General features: G+C 46.9%; 1 protein-coding gene across 2 annotated transcripts; it reads left to right on the top strand.

Annotated features, from left to right (window-relative positions):
* Positions 1–4,776: 4,776 nt before the first annotated feature.
* LOC118223729 (desmin-like) lies at positions 4,777–13,969 on the top strand. Of its 2 annotated transcripts, none has more exons than XM_035410654.1 (9): positions 4,777–5,488; positions 8,666–8,726; positions 9,203–9,298; positions 10,190–10,351; positions 10,640–10,765; positions 11,378–11,598; positions 11,923–11,966; positions 13,038–13,123; positions 13,598–13,969. In XM_035410654.1, exons 1-9 carry the CDS (start codon positions 4,884–4,886, stop codon positions 13,667–13,669), a joined length of 1,473 nt encoding a protein of 490 aa, XP_035266545.1. In that variant the 5' UTR covers positions 4,777–4,883; the 3' UTR covers positions 13,670–13,969. The 2 variants fall into 2 exon arrangements, with proteins under 2 accessions (XP_035266545.1, XP_035266546.1); XM_035410655.1 differs by having other exon boundaries at positions 13,594–13,969.
* Positions 13,970–20,126: the final 6,157 nt, after the last annotated feature.

The raw sequence follows: 20,126 nt of genomic DNA, 5'->3' as shown, positions 1-20,126 counted from the left end.
ATATTAATACTGTGACACCTCACCAACAGTTCCCTCCAATCCAGATAATGCCTTACGCATAGAAATTGAGGGAAAATGAATCGAGGGATAAAGATTAGAGAGAGTATAAATAGTTTAATTATATCTACTCTTTTGTAGATGTCTTTTGTAGCAGCGCTGCATGATTCAAAGGTTTGACTAAAGGCGTTATCATGATGAATCATTGCCACGCCATCTTGACTTTCCAGACGTCTCTATTTCTCTCCCTCTCTCTCTCTCTCTCTCTCTCTCTCAATTTATCTCTCTCTGTCTGTCTGTTCCTGTCTCTGTACAGTCTCTGGGTTCCTGTCACTTATTCTCTCCGTTTCAGTTCAGTTCACATATGCTCAATAAATACTGTTTGCATTGCAAGACAACTTGTGTTGCTAAAGCAGTGAATACATAGATGAGACAAGAAAGAAGTTTTCTTTCTCTTTCCCTCTCGACCAATGAAAAACTACAGATTAAAAAAGGATCAGACATGAAGAACCTTGTTGCATTGACGATGCAACCTGTTCCCTGAGGGGAAAAAGGCTTAAGTTTCAATATTTCCTTTAAAATTGAATTGGATCTTTTTTTTTTTTTTTCCATTTTGCTGTTCAATGTGATGTTCCTTGGCAACTGCATGGTTCACTGGACAAATAAAGGTTTATTACAACCTGCTCTCTTCCTATTTTTGTCCTCCATCTTTTCATTTCTCAGCAGCGCCTGGCCTGCGCATCTCTTCGCCTTGAACTTTCTGTGGGCTGGAATGCCTTTCAAAAGTTTGATCAAAAAGTTTGATCAACAAAAAATTTTTTGGGGGGGCCTGCTAGCAGAGGCTAGCACAGCGCTAGCTCTCCGTGAAACTGCTGACTTAAACAGGCATCATTTCAGATCCTCCAGGCACTCCTGACAAGGCTTACTCAGCAACACCTGTTAATCAGGCCTCAGTTCTTACAATCCAAAAGTTCTGACCTACTGGCTTTTCTCTTAGGGGAGGGGGGGGGGGTGGGGGACGGTTGGGGTGTTTTGATTTTAGTTGTTCGGCAGCTGCTGTTCTACATCGAAGGCACCATTGACAGGATTTCATGTGCGTTGCAGTAAATGACATGGCCAGGAATCCGCGCTCTTGAGTTTCAGAGCATTAGTCAAACGCTGGAAAGCTGGTGGGGGAACAAAATGGCGTCCTTGGGCTGGTCGAAGGTTGAGACATTCCTGAAGCACTTGGCTCATGTTAAAAAATATTTCATTTAGTATTTTTGGTTCAAGCGAAACATACTAACAGTAACTGTGTGCGGGGGTGTGATGTCACTGCTGTGCGAGATTGGATGTACTAACAGACCCATTTTGTCAATATTACAGTGTTCACATTTAAAGCATAGTGATGTAGTCCTTTGGCGCAAGATGTAATTACATACAATGTCTTGCACAATGTCATAGACAGGACTATACATGCTGTTACTTAGCCACCTCTTCCTAACAAGCTTTCATATCTCCCTGAATTATTGCCATGGAACTTGTCTGTATCCAGTTCACTGGGGAAATCTGATGATAGCCCAGGCTGTTGGAATCAATCCCGGAAGTTCTATCCAAACAAACAGTGGCACATCTATAAGGCACATCTTACCGCATCTGAACTTTGGGCTGTGGCGCGTCAGATTTGATCCCACCTGGGCTACTGCAGTGGTTCTGGAGACCTCTTCACTTCTCACAGGTGTCTGTAAACACCTGCCTCCATGTCCTCTCCTGCCACTGGGGTCCACCCTTGACTCATTGAAGAGAAGGTTTAAAAAAAAAAAAAAAAAAATTCATTTTCAAAATTTTAAATCAGTGCTCTAGAACTCAATAAGCTTTCAGTTACCAGTAGTGACTGTTACATCAGCATTAGAATGCTCGGTTAAGAACATTCTAATCGCATATTTGCAATCTCAGGTGGTTTTCAAGACCAGGCGTGATACAGTATTAGATGCTATCCAGCCTATAGGTAATCAGAGCTCTAGGTACAATTTAGTTGGGAAAATAGTGAGCATTGTTGGGCTGAATGGCCTCCCCTCGCCATTATGTTAATGCTATGTCGTGTTATCTCACACCTTAAAGGGTTAAAAACCCACTGATTCTGCGTTGTGGACGTGTGGCTGCACAGACGGCTTGAGTTCTAGCATCTTCCAGATTAATTTCAGGCAGAATGGTCTGATGGAATCATACACTTCTGAATCCGAACATCTATATATAGCCTGTGAATCAGGAGGAAAAGTCTCGACTGGGGCAGTGTATTGAAGTTTCTCTATTTAGCGATTCGGTGTCATACCTTTCATGACCACATGACTTTGGAGACCTCGTGATTATTTCCCAAACTGCCCCCAAGGGGCTCTGCTCTCAGAGCTCGAAGATCTGAGCGAGCCATCAGTGTTCGGCTCCGAAAAAGTTCAAATCAGCAGTCTATAAATCTGATTCCACTTCCACAACGTGTGGCAAACTAGGCTCTCTGGTGTTCTCTTACAATCACACTGACTCTACTTGCTTACCACAAACTATGAGTTTAGGTCAAGAGTGCTGTCTCCCATACTTGCATCTGAAAGGAATATTTGCATGTATGTATATGTATACCATATGTAAAATGGGTTGCTTGCCTTTTTAGTTGTGTAGTTTATACCTCTTTGACACCTGCTAAAAAACCCAGCCTTGTCCATATCTTCACTCCTGTGCGTAGAAGCCTTGCTGACAAATTTTGAGAACACAGGAAGTGGTGTCCATAGGGCTTGAGCAATCCAAATGTATTTGAGTTTCCACATTGCCGTGGCACATGTTTATGATGTGATCATGAAATGCATCCTGCATGTATTCTCGTTAGGAAGTGCTTTGGATGTGATGGGCACATGCGGTATATATTAATGTGATTTCTATAATGGGACACAGATGCCCCAGGCAGGAATTTGAGAGTAAGATCATCAAACCAACTGCTGGTATATTGTGGGGCAGGGAGTGGAGAGAGGGGGAGGGGACGTCATGCACACTTGTGTCAGCATTCCCAAAATGACAGCAGCGGCTGTGGGATAAGAGGGGTATGTGTGTGTGTGTGTGCGCGCGCGTGTGTGTGTGTGTGCATGCATGTGTGTGCGTGCGCGTGCGTGTGTGCATGCGTGTGTGTGTGTGTTTGTTTGTATGTGCATGTGTGTGTGTGCATGCGTGTGTGTGCGTGCGTGTGTGTGTGTGCATGCATGTGTGTGTGTGCGTGTGTGTGTGTGCATGCGTGTGTGCATGTGTGCTTGTGTACATGCGTGTGTGTGTGTTTGTTTGTATGTGCATGTGTGTGCGTGTGTGTGTGTATGTGTGTGCGTGTGTGTGTGTGTGCGCACGCGTGCGTACGTGTGTGTGTGTGTGTGTGTTGGGGGGTGGCTGAGGTCACTGGCTAAAATTAATGGAAATGGCGGACTCTCCATTGTTCTCCACCCCACTCAGCCGCGATAGATTGCCACTGTGTTGCATCAGCCGCTACAAAGCAGGAATTCAGACAAGCGCCAGATAGAGAGCCTGTGTCTTATGCCCCTGATCTATATTAACCCTGTCACAGGCGGGCAGAGCAACATCACTTTCTGAATCCTTAATCCGCTGGTTGGTACAACAGGAGACTCGCATTGGACCCTGAATCAACAGACTAGGCTCATGCTAAATCAATTCTAGGGGCGTTCTATTATTCCTGAACAGAAATAATAATAATAAAAAACAAGTTACATTTTATTATTATTTAGACATGCATGAAGTAACACTGTGAAATAAAACTGTGAAAGTTGACTCACCCTGATGTAAATATTGAATCTGAAATTAATTTAAAAAAGAATTGTGAAGCGTCTTGTTTTTCCTCGCACCGATCATTAATTTGGCTTGTTTTTAATTAACTCAAATAACACATTTCGAGACATTTATGATGCAGTGTTTTGGAAGAGAGTCTGTGATCGTGATTTCACTGCAGACCCGAGGCTATACTTCTAAACAAACGAATGACGAAATTTTAAAAAACAAATTAAAGTAGTGAAAACTGACTCGGCCTGGAGCTTCGATGTGTTGTTCGATCCCAAACACGCTGAGCCGTTTTTTTTCGTGGAGCGGTGAGTAGTGTCATTGTCCCGTGCTCTGTTATGGGGGCACTTTGCACCTCCTTGACCTCGCTATGTAACCCCAGAGAGGTGAGATCTTAAGGGGGTAAAAGTCACTGCTACTGCAAATGAAGGAGGGACATGGTGTTCTGTGGGACCTCCTCCAAAACAGTTATTCCCAAACCTCTCCTCTGGGATTCCCCCAGCTGGATCCAGGTATTCGACGTGTTCCACCTCAAGCACACCTGATGCTACGCAGCAAGCCCTTGATTAGGTGCATCAAGTGTGCGTGAGTGTAGCACACTGAATACCTGGATCCGGCTGGGGGTCCATCTCGCCCAATGCATGCTGGGATAGAGGTGATAATGTCCCACCTTTGTTAGGCTAGCCGCTGTCTCTCTGATCAGGAAGTGGGTGAGTGAACCTAGCACCTGGGACACACTGCCTGAGTTACAAGACAGGCACGTAATACCGCCCCCCCCCCCCCCACGCCCCTGCCCACCCTTCTGTGTGTCCCCCTCACCCGGAGCTGTTATTCTACTTGGCTACCGGACACCGAGGCCATGACAGCTGACTGATGGGAAAGTGGGAGGGGGGTGAGTAGGGGTAGGGGTAGGGGTAGGGGAGGGGCAAAAGGAAGGGGGCGTGGGGTGGCTACAAATATCAGAGGTCCCAGACCCGGGGCCCCTCACTTCACCCAGCTCTCCGGCTGAGCCTGGTCTCTCGCACACCCGTCCCCACCCCGCACCCCCCTCAGTTTTCACCGAAAAGCCCAAGCAGAGTTCCGCCATGAGCAAGTCGTACTCCTCCTCGGCCCAGACGGCCTCCTCGTACCGCCGCACGTTCGGCTCCGGCGTGGGCTCCGCCCCGGGCCTGTTCACGGGCCGCGGCTCCCACGGGGCGTCCCACTCCACCCGCATCTACGAGGTGAGCAAGTCCTCCTCCGCCTCCCCCGGCTACACCAGCTTCCGCGCCTCCTCCTCTGCCGGCGGCGGCGGCGGCGGCGGCTACGGCTTCGGCAGCGGCGGCGGCGGCGGCTCGGTGATGGTGCGCTCCTACGGCGGCCTGGGCGGCGAGAAGCTGGACTTCAGCCTGGCCGACGCCATGAACCAGGACTTCCTGCACACGCGCACCAACGAGAAGGTCGAGCTGCAGCACCTGAACGACCGCTTCGCCAGCTACATCGAGAAGGTGCGCTTCCTGGAGCAGCAGAACCAGACGCTGGTGGTGGAGATCGAGCGGCTGCGGGGCCGCGAGCCCACGCGCATCGCCGACATGTACGAGCAGGAGATGCAGGACCTGCGCCGCCAGGTGGAGGCACTGACCAATCAGAGGGCCCGCGTGGAGGTGGAGAGGGACAACCTGGCTGATGACCTGATGAAACTCAAAATGAGGTGAGACGATGTTCAAAAAAAAAAAGAAAAAAAACTGGTACCTTTTTCAAAAACCCAGATTCGGGCGATGCAGGGGGTGGGAGTGGGGGTGGGGGTGGGGTGATAAAAAAAGTAATACTTTGCCACAGGAGGACGGGAAAAGTAAAGACGCATTGCACAGGGTTATTTCGAGCTCCGTATCATATCTGCAAAAGGCATCCGGCTCGTCAGGCTAGCCCATAATCTCTGCATGATGTAACCAAGGGCTCGGAGCCACTCGGAGTCGTTTGATAGCATTAATACCACCGCCATCTTAGAGTTGATTACGGGAGCTAACACAGGGAACATCAGTCAGTAATGTCAGCAGCGCTGCAGCGCATTTCAGATAGAAAGTTACGCTGCTCTTTCAGCTCATACTGCGTTTGAAATGCAGGGTGTGTTTGAGACCGGCTTACTTTGAGGTATATGAAAAACTACCGGGGGCGGGGGGGGGGGGGGAGGGCAGCCAGAGTTAGTTAATAAGGTCTCAGCAACCCTCATGAAACAAAGCTGCACACACTGCCTCGCCACAAATCTCTATCGTATTTCTTTTCTTTAACCTGAGGAACAACAGAAACATTACTGCGTCAAGGTGTATCCAATTCTTTATTGGCATAAAGCACACTAAAGACTAGTGTTGCAAAAAAAAATTGTTATCCTAATTAACAGTCAAACGTGTGTTAATGCTAGGCAGCCACATGATATCATTTTGGTTCTGTATGACGTATATATAGTTCCATGTCTACAACAGAATCCATTGTGAATGCAGAATCTGGACAGCTGTACACTGCGTACATGCTGTATCATGTATCATAAGGATGCGATGTGACTGGTGAAGTTAGTCACTGGAACGTACTGGTTTAACTAGCAATGGTCTGATCTGAAGTGTGGCTTTGGGGAACTGGGGCTTGGTGATGATTTTTAGGCAGGGCGTTGCTACCGGAATCAGGGTAAAAGGGGGAAGCTTTTACAGATGAAATGCCCCAAACAGCGCTATGTCTCATGTTACAGACAGGAAGACGGGAATAGGAAGTAGTCTTATGATTTTCCTATTGACATGCCAACGGTGACTTTCAAAACTCTTGATAAAGTTATTTAAAATAATTTTAAAGAAAATCAATTTTCAGGATTTTAAATTTATTATAAACATGGTTATTATCTTGGTTTCACTGTATTTACTGAGGGCAGAGGGAGTATGGGCAACGTGCTTTACTTGTGATCCACATAATATATTACTAACGGTTAAAAACTGTGTTTTCGCAGATTCATCTAAGTAGTCACTGAGTACTGGATGCAAATACAATGTCATAGTCGACACAGTTTAACAGAATGATCATAACTTGATGAACCACCCACATTAAGTCAAAAGCCTTAAAAGCAGGGTTACATAATAGTAATTTGTAAATGTGACAGAGGGAGGACAGAGAGATGGTTGTGAGCGGAACGCTGAACTGGCTAAGCCAATCGCACACCTGCTGGAACCGGGAGTAACATGAGACCGTGCCCAGATTAGAGATCTATTCTCAGCCCACCCACTTTACTGCCACCCTCCTCCGTGTATTCTCATGTGCTAAAAATACACGTAGCCTCTGTGGGTGTGTGTGTGTGTGCGTGTGTGTGTGTGAGTGAGAGGTAGAGAGGAGTGAGAGAAAGAGGGAGAGAGAGAAGGGGGAGAGAGTGAGGAGGAAGAGAGAGAGAGGGGGAGAGAGACAAGGGGGAATGACTGAGAAGGAGGAGAGAGAGAGAGAAGAAGGAATGAGTGAGAAGGAAGAGAGAAAGAGGGAGTTGTGAGAGAGAGAGAGAGAACAAGAGAGAAGGAGAGAGACAGATGAGGAGGAATGAGTGAGAAGGAGGAGAGAGAGAGGGAAAGAGAGAGAAGGGGAGAGGGAAACAGAGATAGAGGGAGAGACAGAAGGAGAAAGAGAGTACTGCAGGGATGGTTTCTCTGTGGAAAGGGTGGAGACCACTTCAGCAGGAAATCGGAGTGGGGTGTTGAGGAGGAGGAGGAGCGCGGGGGAAAGAGGGACGGGGGAACTGGTGTCGAGGCGAGACAAAAATACACACCGGTTGTCCTGATTTCGATGCCCGTCCTTGTGCCAGAGCCGCGCTGAGCTGGAAATGTCACCGCCTACAACATGAGACAGACACTGGCCATGCTCCCTGGCCTGCGCTCCATTCCACATATCTCCAGACTTAGCGAGAGCTGCCAAAAAGGCCTCCAGTATCTACAAATATTTAAAGCCATAGCGATGGTATAGTGATCCACCAGTGTTCATTGATAAAAAAAACAAAAAAAAAAACTGATTGCATATTTCTTTAGAGCTTCAGAAAAGGATAGGACAACAGCCAATTATATCCTCAATACTTTTTTTGGTAGATAGCTGCCATTTATGTGCATGTATGGGTGATATATTCCTCAGTGGCTCCGCCCCCCTCCTGCTTCTTACTAAGCCCCGCCCCTCCTCCATGCCCCGCCCCACTGTCTGCCTGACATTTCAGATTCCGGTCTCTTTGGCGGAGAACAGCTGTACATTTTGACGGTACGGTACAGTACATACATGGAATGTGTGTGTGAGCGCTAGAGGGGCTATTCCTGAAGCCGCAAAAAGGGGGCGGGGGGGGGGGGGGTGCTGCCACTGCATGTGATTTACCGACCCCAAATGTCACATAGTCCCCTCCCCCATACCAAGCTATACACAGCGGTAATCGTTCATTCTTGCCTTATACTGTAGCCTTTAGGGTCACAGGAGTACAGTAGAACTGTACTGCTGTCTGTCTGGTTGTCTGACAAATGAGGTCACTGATGACCCCCGCGCTGAAATGGAGCTGGGTGGGGTGTCCTCTTCCTCAAGGGTAACGGGCAACATACGACCAGCTTTCATCCCCACTGGCGTGTAAAAAAAAAAAAAAAAAACAGACTCCAGAAGATGTCTGTCTTCGTGGGAGGCTATGTTTAGAGGGCAAGTAAGTCAAGAAGGCCCATGGTGTGTGAATGTGAGAATCACAGAACTGAGCAAGTGCACAGTGCTGACGATTCTCTGATTAAACCTTTCCCTGAATGTTTTAATGTATTCCCCCCCTTCCCCCTTCCCCCTTCCCCCTTCCCCCTTCCCCCTCCTCCTCCTCTTCTTCCTCCTCTTTTTTCCATCTGTTCTGCAGGTTGCAGGAGGAAATCCAGCAGAAGGAAGAGGCGGAGAACAACCTGTCAGCCTTCAGAGCTGTGAGTCGCTCTCTCTTTCCGTTTTATCCCCGTTTTCTGGGCGCTGAGAGTCGCTCTCTCTCTCTCTTACATTTTATCAGCGTTTTCACCAGGCTTTAGCTGTTCTCCATATGTGCACATAGGAACAGTGATGATAAAGCTTTAAGCTCTGGGTTTTCAACAGGGGGGGTCCTTACAGGTACTGTAGGGGGCCCCTGGTCAGCCCGAATATGTTATTCATATAGACTATTCATATGGACTTGGAAAAATATTTAAAAATATTACCCTTTTTAATTTATGATGGGGGTCCCCTGGATGCCTTTGGGCCTGAATGGGGGCCCTCTGAATCATAAAATGTTGAAAACCCCAGTTTTAAATCAATAAAACAACAAAACTGCATTCCACATCGCCACATTACACACACAGGCATGGACTCACCCCTGTAAAGTAGTAAAGTGGTGCACGGTCGCTCACGTGCAATCTTTCCCCCGCTCCAGGATGTGGACGCTGCCACTCTGGCCAGGCTCGACCTGGAGCGACGCATCGAGACCCTGCAGGAAGAGATCGCCTTCCTCAAGAAGATCCACGAGGAGGTCCGTCCGTCTGTCTGCCCATCCATCCCTCCGTCCGTCTGTCTGTCCATCCATCCCTCCGTCCGTCTGTCTGTCTGCCCATCCATCCCTCCGTCCGTCTGTCTGTCCGTCTGTCTGACCTGTCTGTCTGTCTGTTGGTCTGTCCCCTCCATATCAGTCCTTCCCTTGTTCCCTTGTCCTGTCAGTGTATGTCTCTATGGTACTCTATTTACCTGTACTCTGGAGTATCTGTATATCTGTATCTGTATAATAAATAATATAAACTCCGGATTTCTGAACCATCTGTGCGGTTCAAGTACACTCATAATGTCCACACACACACACACATGCACGCACACACACACACGCACACACACACACACTCAACCTTGTTCTATGATGGCCTCAACGAGGTCCTTTCATGTGCTCTCTCCTTTCTTGCTGACATTTGGCCTTGGAGAAATGTTACATGATGAGCAATGGGGTGTGTGCAGCGGGGACCAGGGCAGGAGGGATGGTGGGGGGAGGCGGTGGGGGGGGGGGGGGGGGGAAGGAGTGGTTGAGGCGAGGGGAGGGGGGCGGCGGCGTAATGCTATGAACTATCTGCAGCTCTATAATTAAACACTGACGAGCTGCGACAGACAGGCAGCTGTGAGCTGTCTGGGTGCTAAGCATACGGTGCACCGTGAAGTTCAGAGAGCACAAAAATACCAGGAGAGAGGCTCGCGCCCAGCCATCGCAGAGTTAAAATCGTCTCCCCTCGTTCCTGCACGTGACGCCGAAATTAAGATACATCACACACGTGTCCGAAGCTGGAAAGACGAAATACAGGGATGGGGTGTGAATGTCTGACACATCACCACCTAGATTCTAACCCCACGCCCCCTCCACCCTCCCCCCTCCCCAAAACAGGAGATCCGCGAGCTGCAGTCCCAGATGCATGAGTCCCAGGTCCAGGTGCAGATGGACATGTCCAAGCCAGACCTGACGGCGGCCCTGCGGGACATCCGCCTGCAGTACGAGGGCATCGCCGCCAAGAACATCTCAGAGGCCGAGGAATGGTACAAGTCCAAGGTGAGGGGGGGGGGGGGGGGGGCGGGCAGCGTGTGATCAAGGGTTATGAGCGATTCTGAGAGCGTGTGTGTGGAGGCGCATGTTCCTAATAATGAGCATCACAACTTCCGCCTCAACGTCTTGCAATACCGATGGGCCTTTGGAGAATGTGGGTGTTGGGGGACTGTGGGGGGGGGGGGGGGGGTGGCATCCATGTGGAGAATGGGAGGTTGGGTGACCCATGCAGGGAATGGGAGGGGGTGGTGGTGACCCGTATGAAGACAGTAAGAACCGTATTCCCTCCTCCAGGTGACAGACCTGAGCCAGGCCGTGAGCAAGAACAACGATACCCTGAGACAGGCCAAGCAGGAGACCATGGAGTTCCGTCACCAGATCCAGTCCTACACCTGTGAGATCGACTCACTCAAAGGGACCGTAAGTCTCCAGCACTTCCTTTCGTGCTCTCTCCATCCTTCTCTATCCCTCTCCATCTCTTCCCTCCATCACCCTTCAACATCACCTCACCTCTCTGCCCATCTCTCGCTCTCTCCATCCCTTTCTATCCCTCTCCATCTCTTCCCTCTATCACTCTCAACATCACCTCACCTCTCTGCCCGTCTCTTGCTCTCTCCATCCCTTTCTATCCCTCTCCATCTCTTCCCTCCATCACCCTTCAACATCACCTCACCTCTCTGCCCGTCTCTCGCTCTCTCCATCCTTCTCTATCCCTCTCCATCTCTTCCCTCTATCACTCTCAACATCACCTCACCTCTCTGCCCGTCTCTCGCTCTCTCCATCCTTCTCTATCCCTCTCCATCTCTTCCCTCTATCACTCTCAACATCACCTCACCTCTCTGCCCGTCTCTCGCTCTCTCCATCCTTCTCTATCCCTCTCCATCTCTTCCCTCTATCACTCTCAACATCACCTCACCTCTCTGCCCGTCTCTCGCTCTCTCCATCCCTTTCTATCCCTCTCCATCTCTTCCCTCCATCACCCTTCAACATCACCTCACCTCTCCGCCTCTCTCTCTCTCTCTCTCTCTCCAGAACGAGTCTCTGATGAGGCAGATGCGGGAGATGGAGGACCGTTTCGGCAACGAGGCGTCCGGCTACCAGGACAGCATCGCCCGTCTGGAGGGCGAGATCGCCAACATGAAGGACGAGATGGCCAGGCACCTGCGCGAGTACCAGGACCTGCTCAACGTCAAGATGGCGCTGGACATTGAGATCGCCACCTACAGGAAACTCCTGGAGGGAGAGGAGAGCCGGTAAGGACACACCTAGGATGGGGGGGGGGGGGGGGGGGGGGGGGGATTTGGGCACACTGGGTGTTTTTCAAAGCATCACCCCTCCCAAATGTTGAGAATCACTGTCAGGTACCAAACCACACATGAACAAGGGAGTCATCACCATTCAGGATGAAACAAGGCTGGTGTGTAAGGTTGGTCTTCCATGGGTAGATAGATACACTCTGAGGCATCTTCTCCTGTGTGTTCAGTGCATGAGTCGCCTGTCTGTTTGAACTCATGCTTTTCAGTTCTAATGCCTTCTCTCTCTCTTCCTCCCTCCCTCTCTCTCTTTCTCGCCTGCAGGATCACACTCCCTACACAGTCCTACTCCTCTCTAAGTTTCCGTGGTGAGTACCCCCCCCCTCTCCACCCCCAAATCCCACCACACTGCCCCCATTTGAGCGGTCCCCCCTTTCTGTATCAGCAGAAACCTTGACTTTGACCCTTTATCAAAATGCAAGAACAGCTAGAAGCCTCTATATCACACAGCTTTAAAACAATTGATTTCAAGCCGTGCAACTGAGTTGTGCGCTATATTTTGTTGCAGTAACACCCAGTGAACACTAGATAGTGCTGTTTCTACTGAATGCATTCATGTCCCCACCTTGCTGCTGGTTACATACTGCAGCACCAAAACGCATCTGCGGAACAGAATGAAGTACAGAGGTGCTTTGATTGCTCTAAATTTGCAACAGATGGAAACACCACTGGAAGACAGGCCTCATAAATATTTAATTTTGTAGCACAACAATTCCCAGCATTGGGATCACGACTCCATCTGGGAGTCCTAATTGGAAAACGTGGGGTCATTGCAGGCGAAATGAATGTCCTTTCTTTTTTTTAATCTTAAATAAATAATTTAAAGAACATAGTTAAGGTTTAAAGTGTCAATTTGAAGGACGTAGTTAAGGTTTAAAGTGTCAATTTGAAGGATGCAGTTAAGGTTTATCTGTACAGCTGTGCTGATGATAGACAGATGCTATTCTGGTCTGCCCCATTTCTGTGATGTTGAAACGGGATCGTGTTGGGAAAGTACTTAGAAGGGCTGTGACACAGTGTTATTCTGGTGCTGGAGTTGAATTATTAATCACCGGAGAACGGCTGTAGCTGTTTATTTATACTCACTGAATAAGAACTAATGTCTGAGTCACCGTCTAGCTCAGGAAAAAAGAACTGCCTTTTTTTATCCCAAGCACCACGTAGAAAAACCTTTAATGTCGAATAACGAATAATGAGCTCGTAACGAGTTTTGCATAAGCTACGCTTCTCCCTCGGCAGAATTTCTGACAGTGCAACATTCTAGAATGTTAGTTCCGTGAGGGCTTTGAGAGGTACGAACGAACGCACACGCACGGGCGAACTCCGAGGTGTGACGCGTTGCTGGATTCTCAGATTCTCTGGATTCCCTGTTCTCACAGAGTCCAGCGCGGACAGCCACCGGGCACCAGACATTCAGTCCAAAAAAACTGTGATGATCAAGACCATCGAGACTCGTGACGGCGAGGTGAGATTTTCCACACGCACACGCATAAATATGCAATATTATATGTTGTAATATTCGCCAATATATTTTAATTGTATAAGGGTGGGACGTGTGCTAGCCGCCTATCCCACAGTAAAAAAAAATACATACAGTTGTGTTTTAAGCCTTTTCAAACAAAGCTAATTTTATATTAACCTGTATTAATTGTCTGGGAAGCATAGGAAGGAAGGAAGCATATCTTGCCATTGATTTATATATCATCACTGTCTGAAGCTTAGTCTTAAGAAGCTTCATGGTGTGTAGGTTTCTCCACACTGTGATGCTAATATGAATGAGGGCAGAACAGTATATCGTATATTGCAGCATAAGGAGACTGCTGCCTGTCTGTCTGTCTGTCGGTCCGTCTGCCTGTCTGTTTGTCTGCCTGTCTGTCTGCCTATTTGCCTGTTGGTTTGTCTGTCTATCTGGTAATCACCACTTTCTCTTCGCAGGTAGTCAGCGAATCAACACAACACCAAGAAGACATCATCTAAAAAAACTAAAAAACAGACAAAAACAGGACAATAGCAATGCCGCTGGTGGCTCATAGATTTTTGTAAAGGACAGACACACCGTTTGTAATGCATGCGACCACGCCACTTACACTGACGAAATCAACCTCTAAAATAAACGCAGAAAGAATACAGGAAGAGAGGAGGAGCAACGGAACTCTGGGTAACTGCAGTGAAGAAGGAAAGCCAAAACTGTCACAGTTGGTACTCTACTGAGCAAGTACTGTATGTGTGTTGGTGTCTCGGAATGTGAAAAGGTGTTTCCAAAGAGGAAATTCACTAATAAAGATCAACGGTCAACGGATTAAATAACTGACTTCTTGAGTATTTCATTCTTTCTGCAGTGGAAATACACTGAACCAAAATGGAGCCCTGATAGTAAAAAAGTTTCTTTGATCTTCCACACAAGTAGTTTCTTGTTGTGCATCGTCAACTGATAGGATTTTCTCGTGTCATTTCTTCAGCTGATTAAACAGTGGTGATTTCAAACACACCGGTTGGGTTATTTAATGTAAAAAAAAAAAGAGAAAATTTTGGGAAAGAGAGCAATGCTGTCTATTTTGGATTCACATTGGCAGGACTGAGAGAGGGGAGGAAGACAGTGAATTCGTTATACTGCCTGTCGAGGGAATGATTTCTGGGCCTAGGCATGGTTCATTGATCCTTCCATGAAATCCACTGATTTTCCTCCCTTCCACTCTCTGAGTGATGAAATTAGGTGCGTCAGTGACCACAGATCTTGCACGGAATTATTATTATTATTATTATTATTATCATTATTTTGCCATTAACCTGCTCTTCCCTGAAATCACAACGGTCACTTATAGAGTCCCGGGGGGGGGGGGGGGGGGTGCTAGCCACGGTCAGAAATGGCACAATCTGATCAACCAATCAATCAGAACACAATTGGCACAATCAATCAATCAATCAGCTAGCACTTCAGCAGGACGAGCCACCTGTGAACCGGCCAATTCCCTGGCATTCCTTTGATACCCCAACAGTCCTGGACAGGTAGTACAGCCAGTACTTTACTCTTTAAAACAGCAGGATCACAATGCAGCCGTATTATCACCCACAACTGCATACATTATCTCAATTATTTCAATTACACATGCAATTATATTAGTAAGTACATTGCCCCTCATTACTAATTATGTGCAACTGAACATTGAATCGGAGTGTTTCTCTGGCCTACAGGTACATAAGTTTCATTCAGCAATATTCATAATGGTGTATCCTTAACCAGGGACAGAATGGTTGTCAGCTGTTGGTGATTGGCTGTTGACTTATTGTTGACATATTATTAAAAGAAAATAACTACTGAAAAGCCCACTACTGCAAAAATGTAATCACGAGCCTCGCTCTTGGTGTGACGTGACCCTCTCGGTAAATGGATTCAGGCCATTAGAGACTGCTCTTCCTTCCAAGATCTCTCCTCTTCTTCATCAAACCCACTCGGCAGTGGAGATGCTACAGCCCTAACAAAAATGAAATCACTTCAACATGCATCAAAGTAATTCTACTCGTCCTTCCCAAAGTAAAACCTTCCTTTCACATGATGATGAAAGAGATGATATTTCAAACTCTACTATTCATCTCCATCAAAGCTATTTTTTAAATAATGCTCTACTTGGGTATAAAATGTGAGTATACAGAAGCCTAACAATGGCATTATTCATTTTACTGCCAGACCTTCATGGCATAATTAGCCAGAAAATGTAGCTGTAGTATTAGCGAATGAAATGTAGCGCTACGTCTCAGGTTGGTTGAGCCAGTAATCTGGGTAGATAATACCCTAATGTTGTTAGTAACTCTATTATCTCTTCAAGTACAACTGCTTTTGTTCACATCGTATTTGAAATATCTGTTCTGCTCTAACGATCGCAGACATGAACGCAATAGCTTTCCTCCCCTACGTAAATGAGACATTTGTTTTTTTTGCCCAAATTTTTTAATAGCTGAACTTTAATCGCACTCACAGGCTACACGCATTGCTGCAGCCACAGTCTACCCTACGGGGTGACATAGCTCAGGAGGTAAGACCGATTGTCTGGCAGTTGGAGGGTTGCCGGTTCAAACCCCGCCCTAGGCGTGTCGAAGTGTCCTTGAGCAAGACACCTAACCCCTAACTGCTCTGGCGAATGAGAGGCATCAATTGTAAAGCGCTTTGGATAAAAGCGCTATATAAATGCAGTCCATTCACCATTTACCATTACCCGTCTGCAAGCTAGCAATCTGTGAGAGAACAGACTAGCTAGTGTCTTCCTCCAAAATATGCAACGCAAAGGAGTCGCAAGTGAGCAATGAGAAACGGTCATTTCATGGTTGACATAATCTTTCCATCGCTGGGCAAGGCTATTGGCAATTACGCTTTACCCCAGGGGTGTCAAATCCTATCCGAAAAGGGCCAGAGCAGGTGTAGGGTTTTAGCCCCTGTTTTAGCCCAGCACTACAACAGCTGATTCTACTCATCAAGGCCTGGATTGAAGAGCTTAGTTAAATGGTTAAAGCAGATGTTATAGCGCCGAGATAAAACAAAAACCCGTACCCACATCGGCCATTTTCGGGATAAGACTGGCCACCCCCCTGCTTCACTCTGTCAAGATGTCTGCCTCAGCTGGCAATGGCACTGCTCCAGATTCAAGACCAGATTTGGGTGTCCAAACAGACTCTGGAACAGTGTCTTACCAGCCCTGTATTTTTCTCCTTTGGCTCTGAAATGGTGACTGAAAGAGATAAATGGGCATAAATACAGTCAAAGTTTAAAAAAAAGTATTCTAAACAAAAGTGATAAATTAATGCAAATACATTCACAGTAAAACATTCAAAACAAACAAAAAAATCCCAACACAGGGGTAGGTCTTGCTTTTTTTTGTTTTTTGGTGTACGAAAATAGTAAACAAACACAAATTGAGTCCAACTGGGGGGAAAAGATCTGTCAATCAAAAGGGGTCTGAATTTCACATTTCACGGAGCAATTGACACACACAGAGGAAACAGGCGTCATTAGACCTGCGATTAGCTTTTGGTTGAACTGCAACTCCCTCCGTCATGCCATGATTATAGATAATCTACTTCCTCTGAGCAATTGCAGATGCAGGCACAAATAGAGACGCATAAAAAAAACACTCACATGATTAATCCTAATGTTCCCCATTTGGCAGGATGTCACTGCATTGCTATTTCAAACATCTGAGACAGGAGAGAAATGCCCTGCAATCTGCATCATACTGCATGCAACAAGAATGTAGTTGGAAACCACAACCCTCCATCCATCCATTATCTATACCCGCTTATTCCTGGTCAGGGTCGCGGGGGGTTGCTGGAGCCTATCCCAGCGTGCACTAGGCGGGACGCAGGAGTATACCCTGGACAGGTCGCCAATCTGTCGCAGGTAACCACAAACAATACTAGTTTTTCATTTTTCTTTTTAGAGAAATGAAAAAAAAAATGTTATCAACATTTATAGACTCTTGAAAAGCCTCTAGGGGACAGGTGTTGGGGACAATGCTTAACACCGTGTATCTACTGCATATTGCATGTTGTACTAATGTGACGGTCATGCATACAAATTAAACAAAATCTTTAATAAATGAACTGGACTACCACCTCTGCATGAGAAATTATAAATAGCTAAGCAAATCTGCATTATTAATTTTATATGACGTGTGATTTGTACGGTTGTTTCGTAGGCGTGCTCGCATGCTCGAACGCCTGTGTGAGCGTATACGTTTGCCTGCATTTGAAATCAGTCCGAATGCGTCAAACGCAAACAAATGGGGAGGAAGCCCCATTAGAGGTTTTCAGTAAACAGGAAGTGGCTGACCTGTGAGCAGGAGCGAGCGAGGACATAATGGAAGCCTCTGGCTAGATTCCATTAAGCTGTCCATTATAATTCCATTAGCTGGCAGCAAAAAAAAAATTGTACTGTCATTACCAATAAAACAGCAATCATCGGATTGAAAAAGGTGTATTTTAGAGTTCTTTATCTCCCACTGTGCACAACAGAACAGGCAACCGAGTGCCATATTTTCACTTCCGAGACAAGGCGGACAAAGGTTTTCCTTTAATGTAACTCGTACAGGAAGCAATTTTCCTTGACTGGAAAGAGAACACGTATTTTGCGGGCTTACTCACAGAAAATGACGTGGATAAAATGTAGGAGAGTGGGGTTCATTATTTTCTTTTTCCTGCCATGTTCTTCAGGGTCAGGCCAGGAGAGCCGAAAAATGCAAATAAACGTTTTAGACCGAATGTTCCAGAGCTCATTGACCATCCGTCACACATACCACTAACAGGAAACAGCACATCAAGTAACTGCCAAGTATTACTAATTATAAAACAGCTTTAAAATATGTCACAGATCAAATAAACTGAACATTTGAACAATAATACAAAGCAAAAAGCTATACTGCCGTTTTAATGTTGATACCCCCGCCCCTCCTTCTATTTTAAAATTAAATTCTGCCAAATGAAATGATTAAAAATTCCCCAAAGGGGTAAGTCATAATTATAATCAGTACAGAGAAAGAGCCAGCACACTAAGGCCCTTGTTTAGTGTGTCAGGCATGAATGGACGGCTCCCTGTGCTCCTAGCTCACAAGACGTGGGCGCCAATATGGCCGGTTTTTCCCAAAAAAAAAACAGCCACACTTCACCAATCATCTTCTCCCGTGCTCCTGAGCTTTGGGACCAGAGACTGTTTGGGACAGCGGCGGATAATTCAAAGAGTAAACATTTTTACGCGTTTACAACTCCCTGCTTCCTGTTGCTATGGCCATATCGTGCCGGATTGAGGGGGCGGGGTTAGCGTTAGCCGCGCACGTTCTTTTAACGGTCGCTTCTCGGGAGAAGGGGGGACTTGAGGGAAGAGTCTTCCCAACGGCCCCCTCGGTATGGGGCGGGTTCCTCTGAGGAGCAGCTCCACTTTCGGGCCGATGCGTATCAGGCTTAAATCGGCGTGCTGCTCCGAGCTCTGCTCTAATTACGAGCCGCTGTGGATTCACAGGAGACCCCGTAATCTGGATTTCAGCGCAGCGCAGAGGCGACTTAAATCAGAGCCAAATCATGGTTTCAGTGAGCCCTTCACCGTTTAAAACATGTGACGAGCAGTTCCCCACTGTTGCCAATTTATCCAATAATTTGTGATTTGCAACTTCACACACATCAGTTCATCCATTCATTAGCAATGTGCAAGTGTGACATCACATACGCCAGCTAAAGCCAGGCATGCACACAATCAAATACACACACACACACACACACACAGCAACAGAAAACTGGCAGTAGAGAAATAAATAGCCAAAGAGGTTTAGAATCACAGTTTACTATATCCAGGCCCATGTAAAGACATGCTTAATAATAATAATAATAATAATAATAATAATAATAATAATTCAGATTTTCAGGGCTGTCAGTAACATGTGGTACTTTCATCTGTGTCAGTTGGAGCCACGCCCCAACACACGGAATTCCGATTCAGAAGCTTCAACACCTGACAGCCCACAGGTGGAAGGTGCATATGCATAATAAGCAGTCACTTCAATAAATTAAGAAATAAATAAAAAAAACAAACATGTCAATTTAAGAGGGACACAAAAAAAAAACATATTTCAAATATCATATAAATTAAAGGCGAAGGAACCAACTTAAAATGGACAGCAAAACAACAGTCGCAAGAAATACAGTCCAGTTTGTATGTACAACAAAATTCAGAGCTTTTACAAAACATAGAGGAGGGCAACGTGGGGCCATCTCAGAACTGACTGACAGTGGCATGAAAACACAGCTGTAGCCATTTAAACACCCCCCAAACCCCCCCCCCCCCCCCCCCCCCCCCCCCCCGCCCCCCCCAACCCCACCCCCCCAGAATTATACCACTTAGAAATGAGGAAAGGAGACACTGGTAACACACAGAGTCATGCAGTTTTTCCACTGGAGGGGCCCAAAAAGAGGGGAACCCCCCCTGGCACGGATCTCAGAAGGGGTTTTTCAGGTCACTTTCAGTCTGTGGGGCGAAGGTGGGGGTTGCGACTTCAGCCCCCTCCCATAGTCTCTGCAGTGCAGTGTGTCACTCCCCCCCCCCCCCCCCACCCCCGCCCACACACACACTGTCCCGTACCTTCAACAGTCTTCATATATACACCCTTGAACACGTCAGTATCGCTCCCCACTCAACAGCTGTTTCCCCGATCAAACAGCCGGAAAGTTCCGTCCTCGTTCGCCAGTCTCCATGGCATCGAAGGGAAGGAGTGCGCTCTTACCATACCACCCATAACTGTCCCCAACTGTCGGAGGAGTGTCCACTTTTTTCTCTTCCTTTCCATCAACAATAATCGCTCGCTCCATTCTCGTTTAAATTCACATTTAAAAAAACACCACCCACTTTTCTGATGGAGGAAAAAAAAAAAGACAGCCCAAAGGGGTTTTTGAATATTGGACGTACAATTCCTGAGGCAAACTCCTGCTGCATT

Source organism: Anguilla anguilla, chromosome 3 (assembly GCF_013347855.1).
Source record: "Anguilla anguilla isolate fAngAng1 chromosome 3, fAngAng1.pri, whole genome shotgun sequence".
Lineage (NCBI taxonomy): Eukaryota > Metazoa > Chordata > Actinopteri > Anguilliformes > Anguillidae > Anguilla > Anguilla anguilla.
This window is presented reverse-complemented; position numbering and strand designations above follow the sequence as displayed.